General features: G+C 39.7%; 1 protein-coding gene across 1 annotated transcript; it reads right to left on the reverse strand.

Moving 5' to 3' along the window:
- Positions 1-2458: 2458 nt before the first annotated feature.
- On the reverse strand, positions 2459-14739 carry LOC125299059 (gamma-aminobutyric acid receptor subunit rho-2-like). The gene is made up of 9 exons (XM_048250137.1): positions 14291-14739; positions 13528-13634; positions 9390-9457; positions 5819-6042; positions 5643-5725; positions 5341-5481; positions 5076-5228; positions 4704-4912; positions 2459-4323 (listed from the first exon to the last, which is right to left on the reverse strand). The coding sequence occupies exons 1-9, from the start codon at positions 14416-14418 to the stop codon at positions 4015-4017; spliced, it is 1422 nt and encodes a 473-aa protein (XP_048106094.1). The 5' UTR covers positions 14419-14739; the 3' UTR covers positions 2459-4014.
- Between the last annotated feature and the right edge of the window lie 56 nt (positions 14740-14795).

Here is a 14795-nt window from a genome sequence, read left to right on the forward strand (position 1 = left end):
TCTCGGAAACTTACAGCCAGTCATGCATTCACATTTAGCAACATTATGTGTGTGCCACTAGTCCATTATAGCCATTGTGCCTACAGTTGTGCAAAGTGTGTGTTACAAAATTGCTAACTGAGTGCAAAGCAGTGTTTGTGCTTTTAGTTTTGCGAACTCAGTGAGTGGTTTTGCCATTTGTGTGTAGAGTTTTGCAAAAAAAGCCATAGTTACAAAAAATGTGTTTAAGCATTCAGAAAAAACTGTAAAAGGCCCTAATGAAAATAGCAATCCCTCAGAATAGTATTTTAGAAGCAAAGCAGATTAACATTTTCAGAGAACAGAACATGTGTATGCGTGTCTGCATTAGACAATAAAATATGGTTGGATTCTGGTTGGTGCAACATTGGAATCTTTGCTTACAAAATGTCATGTTTTTTAGAATGTGTTAACAATTTGTTTACACAAGACAGCAATGTCTGAGGGCAGTGCAATTCACTTGCAGTTTGCAGTATATGAGGTGACAAGTTAGTGACACGTAGTAATAGTCATAATGATAGCTGAATATTTTTATGAAATACATAAATGCATACTATGTAGACTACAAAGTTTCGCTACACGCTTAAATCTATTAGATATCCTGTTATAAGAGATTGCAGCCAGCAGATGGCAACATGGGCAAGTATGACTTATCAATCATGGAATTATTTTTTTTATTTTTTTATTAGCTATCCAGTCTCCCCGTGACAATGATTAGGCTACAGCTGCATCCAATTCCAATTAAATTTTGTTATAAATATTTTTAACTAAAAGAGCATAATGCCTGTGGAATTATATTTACCTCTGGCTGTTCAGAAATAAACCTATTTTAATTAACTGTTAAGGTCATTATGTATCTTCACATTCTCTTTTTAAAATCATACTGTATTTTAATTATACAATATATATTTTTTTCAATAATGCCAATGATAATTGTGTTCTTCAGTTGTAGGAAAGAGTCATAGTCGATAACATCATACCATGTGTGGGTGAAATCCTAGATGTAACATGGATTGCTTCAAAGACACTCTGCGCCTGAAGATGATAATGTTTCTTTGATCATTGATTCATAAACCAGTTCCTTGAAGGAAGAACACCCACTTGTTGAGAAAACACTTTTGGAAACCCGCCCCTATGTGGGTTGGCTTCTCATATTTGACTTTCAATATTCATGGTATGAATGTGCCATCACTGTAAAATGCATTATAATGTTGCTGAAACTCATTGCTTAAATCAACAGAAAAGACTGTTTGTGCCCAAGGATGAACCTTTGATTTAAAATAAAAGTTAAAATGCAGGTCACATGGCAGCTTATTACCTTTCTTGTTAATATTATATTGCAAAATGCTGTACCACATTCCTGTAACATTGTTGAATTAAACTGTGTTGCAGGCTCAATTCAATGTGACTACACTTCTTCATTTAGTTTGGTAAAGTTTGTCCAAGCTGCAAATTCCACACAACTCAAAATGAGTTTTGTGACATTTTATTACATTAACATTTCCAACAGTAATCTTTACTGGTGTGTAATTGCCCTCTTTATGTGCTCTGCTTTTAGAAATAAAATACACAGAGAGGTGTAAACATCTAAACTTCTGACCTCAGAACAACGCTTAAGTCAAAATTTCCCTGTGGATACATGGCCTTGTGAGTGGATCAGTACAATATTATTTTCATACCATCAGCATTAACCTACCATTTTAACATTATTATTATATTTTCTTTTCTTGTGAGCCACTGGATTTCAGTTGTTTGGTGATTTTTCTCTTATAGGTTACTGAACTGGATAAGTTTAAAAGACCTGGACATTATGGCCATGTCTAGCAGAGTGAATGCACCACCACTAGAAACAATTGTATTATTGGACTTGGTGTTTTGTGACTCTGAGGAAAAGTCTCAGGAGTCAACCTCAGCCAGGAATCACACAGTGTCTTGTCATCCTTTCCCCTTCATCCTGTATCAGTAAGTCCTGTATATAAATATGAGTGATTCATACTGTTACATTGGCAACAGCGTGGGCCTACACTGTTGTTTTTGATTGCTGCAACAAGACTATTGATTGGAATACGGCTATGCAGATTAATGTTTATTCCGTTTCCAGCCTTCATAGGAATGGACCCACATGTTCTAACTGTGCAAAGGAGATATCTGCACCAACATACATCCACTGTTTGAATAAGTCCCTGGAATGTATGTATTGCTGAATGTTCAGTCTCTCTTGCAAGTACCAAAAGGTCTTTGTACACATAGAGTCATGAGTACAAGACATGCATTGCCTGATGAGAATTTCAATGGGTAATTTAATGCACATTCATGTACTGTAACTTTGCTCATAATCAAAATGTACTCAGATGTATCAAAATGAACCACATGATTCCACTTTTTTGCAACATTAACTGTTTGTAAGCTGACCAACACACAATGCATCTGTCAAAAACAATTGGGCGAATAATTTATTAGACATGCTCATAACACGTTTCTCTTCAAACATGCCATGTGCTCTATAGTTGCATTTATTTGTGTACAAGTTCTGCTTTTAGAAGCATACATTCTTCACTTGCATTAATGCATTCACTGATGGTTCGTGTTACACCTGATAGAACATTTCTCCCTACATGCTGATGTGCCAACTGAGGCAGGAGGGGACAGGAGGAGAAATATTGTTCTGCCACAGTAACCATGCTGGAAGATACTGGGAGACCCTATAGGATTTGGTGAAATAAACAAGATAAGGATGAGTGAAATGCCTGCACTACCATGAATTTGATCCTCTATTGCACTGATAAATTGAAAGGGAAAAATATTTGTAAAAATGCTACAACAAGATAAAAACAAAACCTAAAGAAAGTCACAGGTAAGGCTGAATGTCATAGTACTGATGTTTGGTGGAATCCCATCTGCATGCACTAGTCTATATGTTTGCCTCGGTCTTAATGAAACCTTTGACAAAACAATTGGCATAGGCATTCATACAAACACTTTTGAGTGTTGAGTGTTGTTTTACATATTGTTATAGCAGTACAACATTTTCAGCAGATGTTGTTATAGCTATATGTTATCCAAGCTGCCATGGTCAAGGATACTTATACCACATTTCTAAAATACTGTTTTATTAAACAAGAGGCTTGAAATTCATGATGACACATTTCAAGTAAAATGTTATCTAATATTTTATATTTCATGGACCAGATATATCTGGCATGTGAAATGTACAACCCTGTAAAACATTACCCCATAATTAAGGTTTAATGGCTTGAAAATCAGTGCATCAACATATATATATATATATATATAAAAATCCATGAAAATATGTGAATATGCATATACATACATTTAAATAAATATGTATGAACATTTACAATACTTATGACTGTCTCTTTCAATCCAACCAACATTGTGCCTGTATGCTATTTTTGCTATTGTATGAATAGCTAACTTCACTTGGTTTTAGACTGCATACAAATAATGCACACACCCTAAACTCTACCCTACCCGCTCATAACATACTTTCCCCAATAGGCTATCAGTATACAGTTGGCATACTGTATAACAATATCAGTTCTTGAGTCAAACATAGGCTATGATGGCACTCTAGATACAATAATGCATCATTAACACTTATAAATGCAAAATACTATGCACTACAGTACTGATGGAGGAAAGTCCTTCAATAATGTCAGTTGTCAGGATGTCTCTTAACACCAGGGCAGGTGAGCTGTACAACACCAAACCCTCTTGACACAAACAAAACAACTACAACATAAAATTGCTCCAATTAGCTTATCAATAAGCTTCCAGCTCAGTAATAATAAACCATACTGTGTGCTTAATACTGTGGCATTGGAGAACTCATGCTGTATACTCTCTAAAATGCTCCATATAAATCACTTTTTTATAAACGTTGTTGCATTTCTTATTTGCAAGTACTGCTCTCATACAGTCACCTAAGCATTGGTTGGTGGTCCCAACACCCCTTAACCTTGATCCAGAACAGACTTAACAGTACACACACCAGTAAATGAGGTTAAAGATGATATAGGCTCCAGGGAATATCATGCGGGAGTAGGTGTCAATGGTATGGGTATTCTGAATTATACTGAAACCCCGAATTCCCTTTTTCTTTGTTCCAGTGTACTCATTGTCTAAAGAGAGGTGGACCACCATGCGCTCCTGTTTTTCTGGGGGGTCTTCAGTCACAATAGGGGCTCTGGTGTAGCCTGCTAGGCTGTTGGTGTCGGCCTCGCTGTAGGTCCCATCCAGCATCATGGTCCTGGTGTGGGACATGCCACAGCTACATGGTAGGGCCTACACACACAGTAATACAGAAAGAGAAAAAGCAGAAGAAAATGGAAACATGGCACAGGTATTGAGGCTTCACTTCAAAGGTCAATTACTCAGCAGTTACTAAAATACTCAATTCAGGTCGGGTCAAAGGCCTATGTTGTCTATGTTGAGCTTAAACGATGACAGAATATTAAGTTAACGGAGAAAGGGAAGCGTAAAGGACCAGTTAGATAAGAGAACGCATCCCCTTCTCTTCTCTGTGCATGCAATAACCCATTCTTACAGTGGAAGTGGATTACACCAGTTAGCCTATAGCTCTGTTTTAACTATAGGCTAGCCATAGGCTAACTGGTGTAACCCACCTCCTTAGGAGCCGAGTCTAAATGGAAAGATTCTCTTACCTGCTCCTTGGCTTTCTCTCTTAGCTTCCGATCTTTTCCATCCTTCACGGTAGTCAGGTAGTTGACGGCAGCATACTCCAGAACAGACAGAAATACAAACACAAAGCTGACCCACAAGTAAATGTCCACAGCTTTGATGTAGGAGACCCGAGGCATTGATGCATTCACTCCAGTGATGATAGTGGACATAGTGAGCACTGTGGTGATGCCTGGAACACAGACAAAAATAGCAACAAAGTTTAGATCATAGTATTACAGTGTTTTCTGATATGTTATTCTGGATTCAGCTTGTTTGTCTTGACAAAGGTAAAAAGTGACACACAGAGGAAAGCCAGCAATCTTAACCATGTTGAACCTTTCAGTAAATCCTACCTAAAGACACTCTGGCAGGGACTGCACGTCTGTCAATCCAGAATGACACCCACGACAGCATGACCATTAGGGTAGCAGGGAAGTACGTCTGGAGCAGGAAGAAGAAGATGTGGCGACGCAAGGTGAAGTTGATGTACAGCCGATTGTACCAGCCTGTAGAAATGAATACAAATGGAAGATCAAGATGAAAGAGAGTGCTGTGCAGTCCAGAGGGAGAGAGGAGAAGCTGAGGATGACGCTGAGGCCTCAGGGGAGTGGAAATGACCTGTGCTGCTGTAGAAGGCAAGCCTGGAGGTGGTGTGGAACTGCTGGATTAGAAACTGAGACAGCGAGATCTTGTCATCTGTACTCAGAGAGTCGTTCCCACTCTTCCAGTAGAGCATGAGGTCTTCATCTGTGTAGGCATCTGGACAGCAAATACAGAAGATCCCAACACACACAGCCATTAAGTATTCCACATGATGTAGGTGGCATATTATTCTCTTTTATGAAGTTACTTGTATTCAAATGTCACAGTTTCTTTTTCAGTTGTTTACGTGAATTTGAAAGCGGGTGTCAGAGACTCACAGCTCTCAAGCTCTAGAGTGCATGTCTGTGAATCCAGAGGGAATCGACTGAAGTCCATGTTACATGCAGCAGTTACTGTCACCCTGTGGACAAACAAATCATAAAAAAGCAACCCAAGACTAATAAGGAACCATGCATGAATGAGAAATACACCCTGTGTTAACACTGATCTTTACCTCAGGCTGTAGAGGACGTGGCCATCGGGGTAAACTCTTAGCATAATATTGTCTGTGGTAGTATCGTGGATGAAGGATCTTTTGGAATGGACAAAGAACACATCTGGCACCCAAATTTTCTTCACTAGCCGGCCATCAAAGGTCATGCTCTTGTTTGTTGTGCTGGGGAAGGACAGGCGCTCATCTTTCCAATAGTGCCGTAGGTAAAGTGTCATGGTGAAGTCCTGAAACACATTTGGTATGTTTTTCAGCCTGTGCAGAAAATAGACCTGCTGTTCACATAATATTCGTTTTTCACAATCGCTAAGACACATTTCTTGGTACCCCCACCCTTTTCTCAATACACAAAACCCAATTTTCGTATTACACTCACAAAACCTTCTAACACAATCAAAGTTTTATCTGATCTGATCAAACAAAACCAGTCAAAGGTAAAACACTAATGAGCATTCATTACACACATAAAAAACTGCAAAACAGCGTCCAGGGCATGTAGTTTCAAAGAAAATGCATTTTGTAATTGTGTAATGCAGTGAATACATTTTTTGAATATATATTTTTTAAAGAAAACTAAACCATAACTCAGTAACAGTTTAGATAAATGCATTTCATAACTACTGTAAGTCAAAGTGTCAATATTTTGTGTGGCCACCATTATTTTCCAGCACTGCCTTCCAGCAATGCCTCTTGGGCATGGAGTTCACCAGAGCTTCACAGGTTGCCACTGGAATCCTCTTCCACTCCTCCATCACGGAGCTGGTGGATGTTAGAGACCATGCGCTCCTCCACCTCCCGTTTGAGGATGCCCCACAGATGATCAATAGGGTTTAGGTCTGGAGACATGCTTGGCCAGTCCATTACCTTTACCCTCAGCTTCTTTAGCAAGGCAGTGGTTGTCTTGGAGGTGTGTTTGGGGTTGTTGCAGCCAAGTTTCAAAGGGGAGGGGATCATGTTCTGCTTCAGTATGTCACAGTACATGTTGGCATTCATGGTTTCTTCAATGAACTGTAGCTCCCCAGTGCAGCACTAATGCAGCCCCAGACCATGACACTCCCACCACCATGCTTGACTGTAGGCAAGACACACTTGTGTACTCTTCACAAGGTTTCCACCTCACACTTGACACCATCTGAACCAAATAAGTTTATTTTGGTCTCATCAGACCACAGGACACGGCTCCAGTAATCCATGTCCTTAGTCTGCTTCTCTTCAGTAAACTGTTTGGAGGCTTTCTTGGGCATCATCTGTAGAAGAGGTTTCCTTCTGGGACAGCCATGCAGACCAATTTGATGCCGTGTGTGGCGTATGGTCTGAGCACTGACAGGCTGACCCCCCACCCCATCAACCTCTACAGCAACGCTGGCAGCACTCGTACGTCTATTTTCCAAAGACAACCTCTGGATATGACGCTTCTTTAGCCGATCATGGCGAGGCCTGTTCGGAGTGGAACCTGTCCTGTTAAACTGCTGTATGGTCTTCAGTTTCAGGGTGCTGGCAATGTTCTTATAGCCTAGGCCATCTTTATGTAGAGCAATAATTCTTTTTTTCAGATCCTCAGAGAGCTCTTTGCCATGAGGTGCCATGTTGAACTTCCAGTGACCAGTATGAGAGAGTGTGAGAGCGATAACACCAAATTTAACCAACCTGCTCCCCATTCACACCTGAGACCTTGTAACACTAATGAGTCACATGACACCGGGTAGGGAAAATGGCTAATTGGGCCCAATTTAGACATTTTCACTTAGGGGTGTATTCACTTTTGTTGCCAGCGGTTTAGACATTAATGGCTGTGTGTTATTTTGAGGGGACAGTGAATTTACACTGTTATACAAGCTGTACACTGACTACTTTACAATGTAGCAAAGTGTCATTTTATCAGTGTTGTCCCATGAAAAGATATAACAACATATTTACAAAAATGTGAGGGGTTTACTCACTTTTGTGATACTGTATATATTTATTGTCTTTAGGCAGAGATTTTTTAACGAGGAGACACAGCACTCAAAAAATCCTCCATGGAAATGCATGGGGTTAGTTTGTAATGCCAATATGGCTGTTGTCTACACATATCCCGCCCCTTCTGTGGCAAAAAAGTCGACATGTGAATACATTGTGCCAATCATGTGGTGTGGTGTGGTGTGTTGTGAATACATCGTGCCAATCATGTGTTATGATCTCACTGCTGGAGCAAGGTTGGTGTCGTGAAGCCTTATGCACGTGCATATCTGCCTAAATAGATGCCCGATAAGTGCCCAAAAAGCGTTACAAAGTGGCCGCTAAGTGGAGGGACTTGCCTAAAAGGACTTTGCTTTAGGTAGACTCTTTAAAGGTGCTCTAAGCGATGCTGGGTAACGTCACTTCTGTTGACTTTCAAACAAAACAGAGAGCTAGCTCGCTACTTCCTTCCCCTCCCTCCCGAGCTGCTCCCGTGCAATTGAAACTCTCCTAAACGCGCATCTCGTCTGTGATTGGCTGGAACAGTTTGTTATGTTTTTATGGGCTAGGTTTGCCCAGGTTGTTTTTGTTGCCGTTTGTGGAGCCTGGGTTGTCGTGTTTTTTTGAGATCGTGTTTTTTTACAGAGTACTCAGGACACAGGCAGCTAGCGGTTGGTGAGGTGATTGCAGTAAGTGACATAAAATGTTTCAGCCTAAAAAACGTGTGGCATCGCTTACAGCACCTTTAAGTATGTGCAGTGAAAGCCTGTTGCTGGTTGCAAACACACCAAAAATGTAGTTGCATATTGTGCATGAACCACCAAACTCTACCCATTTAACCACAGTCTGGCATGAAACACTGCATGATGGCTCACGGAGGGAGTCATACTAACAACTGACGACAGCCAGTGAGACTGAAAATAATGCATTTCATAGTAGTCATAGTAGTGGTCATGGTTGCATGCGATATGGAGAAGATGGTGTGTGGCACTCCGTGGGAGGGTTGTCTCAGACCGAGGGCAACTGACTCTGAGCACTGCGGTTTGAGCGGGCATGCTCTTACTGACAACAGAGCCTTCCCTTCATCACCTAAGCTGATAGTCCCTTGGTTCCACTCACAACATTGCATAACTATAAATCAACACAGCTTGTAGAAATTGGGACCAATACAATCAAAAGAATCTAGATTAGTGCTTTTAATAACATTATATGATTGTTTAAAAATAAAAGCATAAAATAACACCAGTATAACAAAAAGGCAGAATGACTACAATAATTCTATGCCACAATGTACAGTTATAGGCAGGTAATATGAAAAGCATAATCTTAACAAGGTCCTAAAGGTCAAAAAACTAACTAATAGCATTTATTTCAAATTTGGTATTGATGTCACTTGATTTAACAAGCTCAGACTGAAATTCAACAAATCCTCCACTGCCCTCCTAAACATCAGCTTACACAACACCCTAATGACCATTTTAGTCCCATTTGTGACAGAGCAGAAGGACACTTTAATCATATTAGCTCAGCATGGGCACATGGGCTGAAAGTTCCACTATGAAAATAAAACATGATCTACTATCTATCTACAATGAAATTACTTATTAGTGAGGAAAAATGCCTCAAATCTGCTTACCATGTCTACTTCTGAAATACTGTCCAAACTCTCCACCTGCACATCAACCCCAACTGGGACAGCAGGACCTGAGGAACACAAGGAATAAGAAGCTTGTGTGTATTTGAAATATACACCCTTGGATGTATACACATTTTTATTGAACTTATTATGATTTTAAAGAGACAACAACCTCCTTCTTGTTAATTTAACAAGAAGGTAATAATCATGTAACAAATTTGTAACTAAATTGATTACTGGTACATTATTTCTTCACTGTACTTGGCCATCCTAGAGCATTAGAATCCTTTATTTTAAAAATGTTATATACATGTCAGCATTTTAAAACTAGATCAATGAAACTAAATGTTACCCTTTGGCAGAATTAAACAGGGAGCAAATGCATTGTTCATTTCCTTTTAGGACATAAGCATTTTCTAGTAGAGAAAGAGAAAAGAGGCTTTATAGCTGGAAGACACTGAAAAGTAATCAAGCCTCTGTACTTTACTAGGAAATCTCAATTGGGAAGGTTCACAGATACACTCTGATAGGACTAAGATCAAAAGCTTAACACTGTATCAGTCGGAGCCATGGGATAGTGTTCATAAATTCTTTGTGCCCCTCCAGTCACTGATATGGAACCTTTGTGTTTTTCCTCTTTGGGCGCAACATGATGTACCACACTCATTATCTCTTGTATCCTCTGACTTCACCACAAGCATCCATGGAAATATTTTGTTGTGCTCTGAACTGCATTCCACAATTTCTTGGATTAATGTAAAGCATTTGTTTAAAAAGTCCAGCTGCATGCAGAAACATGCAGTCAGACCACAGAAGCAAGACTTTCATTCTCATTCTTCTACATAATTTATATTGTACATATCTGCTATTACATATATTCAAACAATGTGAAATCCTCAAGTTATCGTTCTTATAAATGATCATCTATGGCCTGTGAACACTGTCATTGCACGTAGGCCTCTCCTTTTGATCTTTCATGCCTTGGTGCTAGGCTCTGTGCCTGCTTATGTAACAGAGTGGAAAAGCCTTATATTAGTTTGCCTGTTACCTGGCAGTCAGGGTATTAACTCATACTCTGCTGCCAGCTGTGTGCCCTCTCACCCTTCCACACACCATATGCCATCTATCAGATCTGCCAGAGGGGGTGGCACCAGATGTAGCCAGCTCACACCAACCCCCCACCTGTCAGGGTAAAAGTCTGGTGCCCCCTGAAAGGGACAAACCTCTAGATTAAATGAATGAGTACACAAGGTGTGTTAGGCAGTGACATGGAAGAAAAGAGAAAATGAATTCACTCGTTGTGATTAAGATCAGTGGCTATGACTCTTTTCTCATTTGGTTTAATTAATTTAGGGTTTTTCAGAAGATTGAAAACATTAGTAACTGTAGATCCAGCTACTTCACACTGTGCACTTCAATAAAAATGTGGCTAAAGGAAATCTGAGTCCATTAGTGTTTCCATCAGTGATTTTATGCAACACTCTCATCGTCATAGGCTGAGTTGTGGGCAGCTGTGGATTCAAAACTTGAGAATTGTCTCGGGTGATTTTCATGGAAATATGAAAAATCAAATGTGTTCCACACAAATAAACCTGTTTCCACCCACACTTTAACTGATGTCAATTGGGAGTTTATGTCAGCAAATTTTTTCATATTGGATATGTATACAGTTTTAGGGGTTTCCACTCAGGATTTCCCATTTGAATGCTAAAATTCACATGCAATTCATGACTTATTAAATGGCCTCATTACTAGATCTATGCAGAAAATCTGGATTCTAAATAAAAACTTTCTCATTCTCTCACACAAACACGCGCACAAATACACACGCGCGCGCGCACATTCACGCACACGCGCACAAACACACAGGCTGATGTGATAAATAACTAAGTTCATCAATTAAAAAAGAATGATATTCCTCTTATGGTTTTGACCAAAACCCATTTATGAATACCACATTCATTTTTTGCTAATAAGCAGCCCTAAGGCTTATATACTGTTTTAATTAGTATAATGCAAAGCATAGCTTTCCATGTCTGCTTCTCTGTGTGAAGAGATACTGTCTGGCTGGTTAACAGCTGTCAGCAGGCCACACAGGTCAGAAGATTGTTGCCTAAGTTAATCCATTTGGTCATCAAAAACTCCATCAATTTAATCTCCCCAAGTCACCACAGCTCAGCCAGCTCTCCTCCAGATGGCCTGACCAAACCCTTCACTGGCCATTGCCAAAATGTTTAAGACAAGGGGGAGCCACGGTGCAATCGGCAACATTGCCATCCCTTCTTTAGTCCCAGTGCCCACGTATATCCGATTCAGTCATTTCCAAATCCCATTCCCAATCCCTCACCTACTCGCTCCTTTGACTCTGTCTGTTCTTTTCTGACTTAACACCCGAAATTCTAAAAATAAATCACATTTTTACCCTACAAAAATACTTTGTGTAACAGATGCTAAAACTATCCTGTCTATCTGTGCACCAGAAATAACAACATAAGTAGGCTACAAAATGGCAATCCAAACAATGAAAGACCTAAATCTGTGGACTAAATCTCTGCTAGTGTATCAGACAAGTCCTTCAGAAAAAAAGCATTTCCTGTTAATACAGAGCAGCTCTACATTCGTAAAAAGTGCATGGGAACCTGAGCCTGTTAAATAAAGACCTATCTGTTACACTTAATGACTCTGGAATGCCCTCTTTTCCAGGATTCAGAAGGCTAAATCCACCACTGTTTTTTTGTGGACAGATTAAACCTGTGGCTATGGTTTTGACTATCGACAACTAATGTCTCATGAAACTTTGCTCACTGAGAGGACATTTTTTACAGGGTGTGCTTTGTGGTTGCTCAGTAATTATTATAGTAAACATTTATTCAAGTAATTATCCTTTTTCTTTAAGTACTGTACATTTCCAAGAACCAGTGTCAGAGTTGTGTGAAATACAGTATCAGACCAAATGAGTGCTGAAATAGAGTAGACACATTCCTAAACCAGGCCGATTTCTCTTCACTTAATTTTAGATATATTCAAAATGTACTCTAACCTCACTGCTAATATGTTGCCACATTTCTGTAAAACCCTATACTGAAATTTCGTCAAATGGAGGGAGCCTTAGCTCAAAGATCATAGTGGCAACATTTTTACCATTGTGATATCACAACATCAACTTCCCAAATTGTATTCTTTGTACCTGCAGGTAGGCCTACTGGGCCGCTGGTAAAGGAACAGCATCATATTTTCAACAAACAACCAAACATTTTTCTTCATATCTCTGAAAAGCAGGTAGATTATGATTTGAAGGTAGCGTAAAAAGATTTACTGGGTGCAAAAAGGACAATGTAGCGCTCCACCAGTGGGATTTGTGGGATTGTGTTTCGCCTGTGTGCCACCCCTTTCCTGAGAGATCTTGCTGGCGCACTAGCATGTTCACTGTGATAGCAATGCCTTCTGGAAGCGGGGAGCTTCCATGTAAGAGGCTTTTAATTAGTAACACTGCTTGTCTGCACTGTTTAAAGAGGGCAGAAAACACAAATGGTGTGGTGCCTAACAAATACTGCCCCATTTGCTTAGAATGGCAGTTTCCCTGCTTATGTAAGTCATTGTGTTGGGTAAGGCAGACAATACATCCTTTTAGGTTTTCTTTTTCTAGACATAGGCAGACCCACAAAAGAAATATTTGAATATTTTATCTTTGGTCCTCCCATCTGTACATCTGACTGTCTATTGTCACCAAAGGAATGAATCAGATTTTAATCCCTTAGTGAGTACACGCAGGCATTTTTTTGCAGATCCTATCTGTAAGCTTTAAAAGAAAAGATCTTAGAAAGAATGTGTTGCATGAGTGAAAATGAATCACAACACAGCAATGCTTTCACAGAAGCTGAAAGAAAACTGCTTGGATAAGCAAAACGTTTGGCAAAGAAAGTTATACTTCAATATTTTGGAGAAAATATGTAGTATTTTTTATTGCGATCAGATAACTTGATCATCCTTTATAATGCTAATGACTGAATTACGAAAACACCTGTCGAGTTGTAAAGGCTCACAGACACTCGTAAATATGTCATATTGTAGGCTAGTATAGGGTAGAAAAGGAAGAAAAAACGTGTAAAATTAATTATTGGTGATAAACGAGGCCTACCTGCAAAAGCTGGCCTCATGGTAAAGTCATGGTCGTCCACTCGAAGTAGGTGGTCCGTTTTGACTTTGCGGGTCTTGGTCGCATCAACCATCTTTTTTGATAGAAGCCTGAAATTTTAACCGGTGGTTTGTGACTGACTATATCCTACTTGATGTATCACACAAATCAAACATAGGACATTAAACATTTCATTTATACAAGTTAATTTGTCTGAGCTCACACATAAAAAGCCTTCTCACTTAATCTATCAATTAGATTGAAGTGACTTCTTTCACTGATCCTGACACATTGCGCTTCACATCTGGGCAGATGTTTACATGACACCGATATTAACTATGATGTATAGTACTCGTCTTTGGGGTTACTCTGTAACTATTCCTCAGAAATGATAAAATACCACTTGGTCAAGTCTATGTAACCTACCATCTGCACACCACAAGTGGATCAAATAGGTAGCTTAATTGATAGAGGACTCATGTTTATGATGTTATAAACCTTTTAATCCTCGGATCACAGAATGAGATAAATGCATCCACAGACCAACAAGGTAATGTTGCTAAAACATCGGTCCGCCCTTTTACGCACGGCAGTCTACAGCGCAAAATGCAGTCTTATACACTTGTAATGCTGTAGCCTAATACCACGTTCTCAGGCTCAATGCACGATGTACAACTATTATGTCTGCGAACCCGAGGATGGACAAGCCTCATCAACATAGGCTACTTGGAAAGTTGAGGTCCGTATAATTTCAGTTGTTACGTACGTGCCATGCTTATGAGTTTCCACGGCTCCAGTCCATCTTCTCCGTCTACTACTTTTGTGCTTGCTGCATTCTCCCACAATAATTAGGTAAAAAAGTAAAAACGCCAATTTTGGAAAACAAGTCATCATGTAGTAACATTAAAAGTCCTTCAAAAAGCGGCACAACCGGATTAATCCATATTTGCAATGGCTTGGGCATAGTCATATACTATGCTTCCAGGACACGCAGACGTTATGATGTGCATTGAAGATTAAAATATTTGTTACGACTGATTTACTGTCAAAGATAGACTGCTAGCTTCACTTTGAGCATGGAGACGGGATGCTGTGTGCGCGAGTTTCACTCGCTCTCTGATTGGCGTGGAGTCTGCAGCTGTGTAATCGCTGGATGGCGGGAGTGCACAGGGACACCCTTCTCCACCAACTGACGTAGGGAATATGATATTCGCAAAAGTTTCGGGGCACAATAAAACAATGTAATAATGCTAAATGCACTTAACATAAAA

This window comes from Alosa alosa, chromosome 8 (assembly GCF_017589495.1).
Source record: "Alosa alosa isolate M-15738 ecotype Scorff River chromosome 8, AALO_Geno_1.1, whole genome shotgun sequence".
Lineage (NCBI taxonomy): Eukaryota > Metazoa > Chordata > Actinopteri > Clupeiformes > Clupeidae > Alosa > Alosa alosa.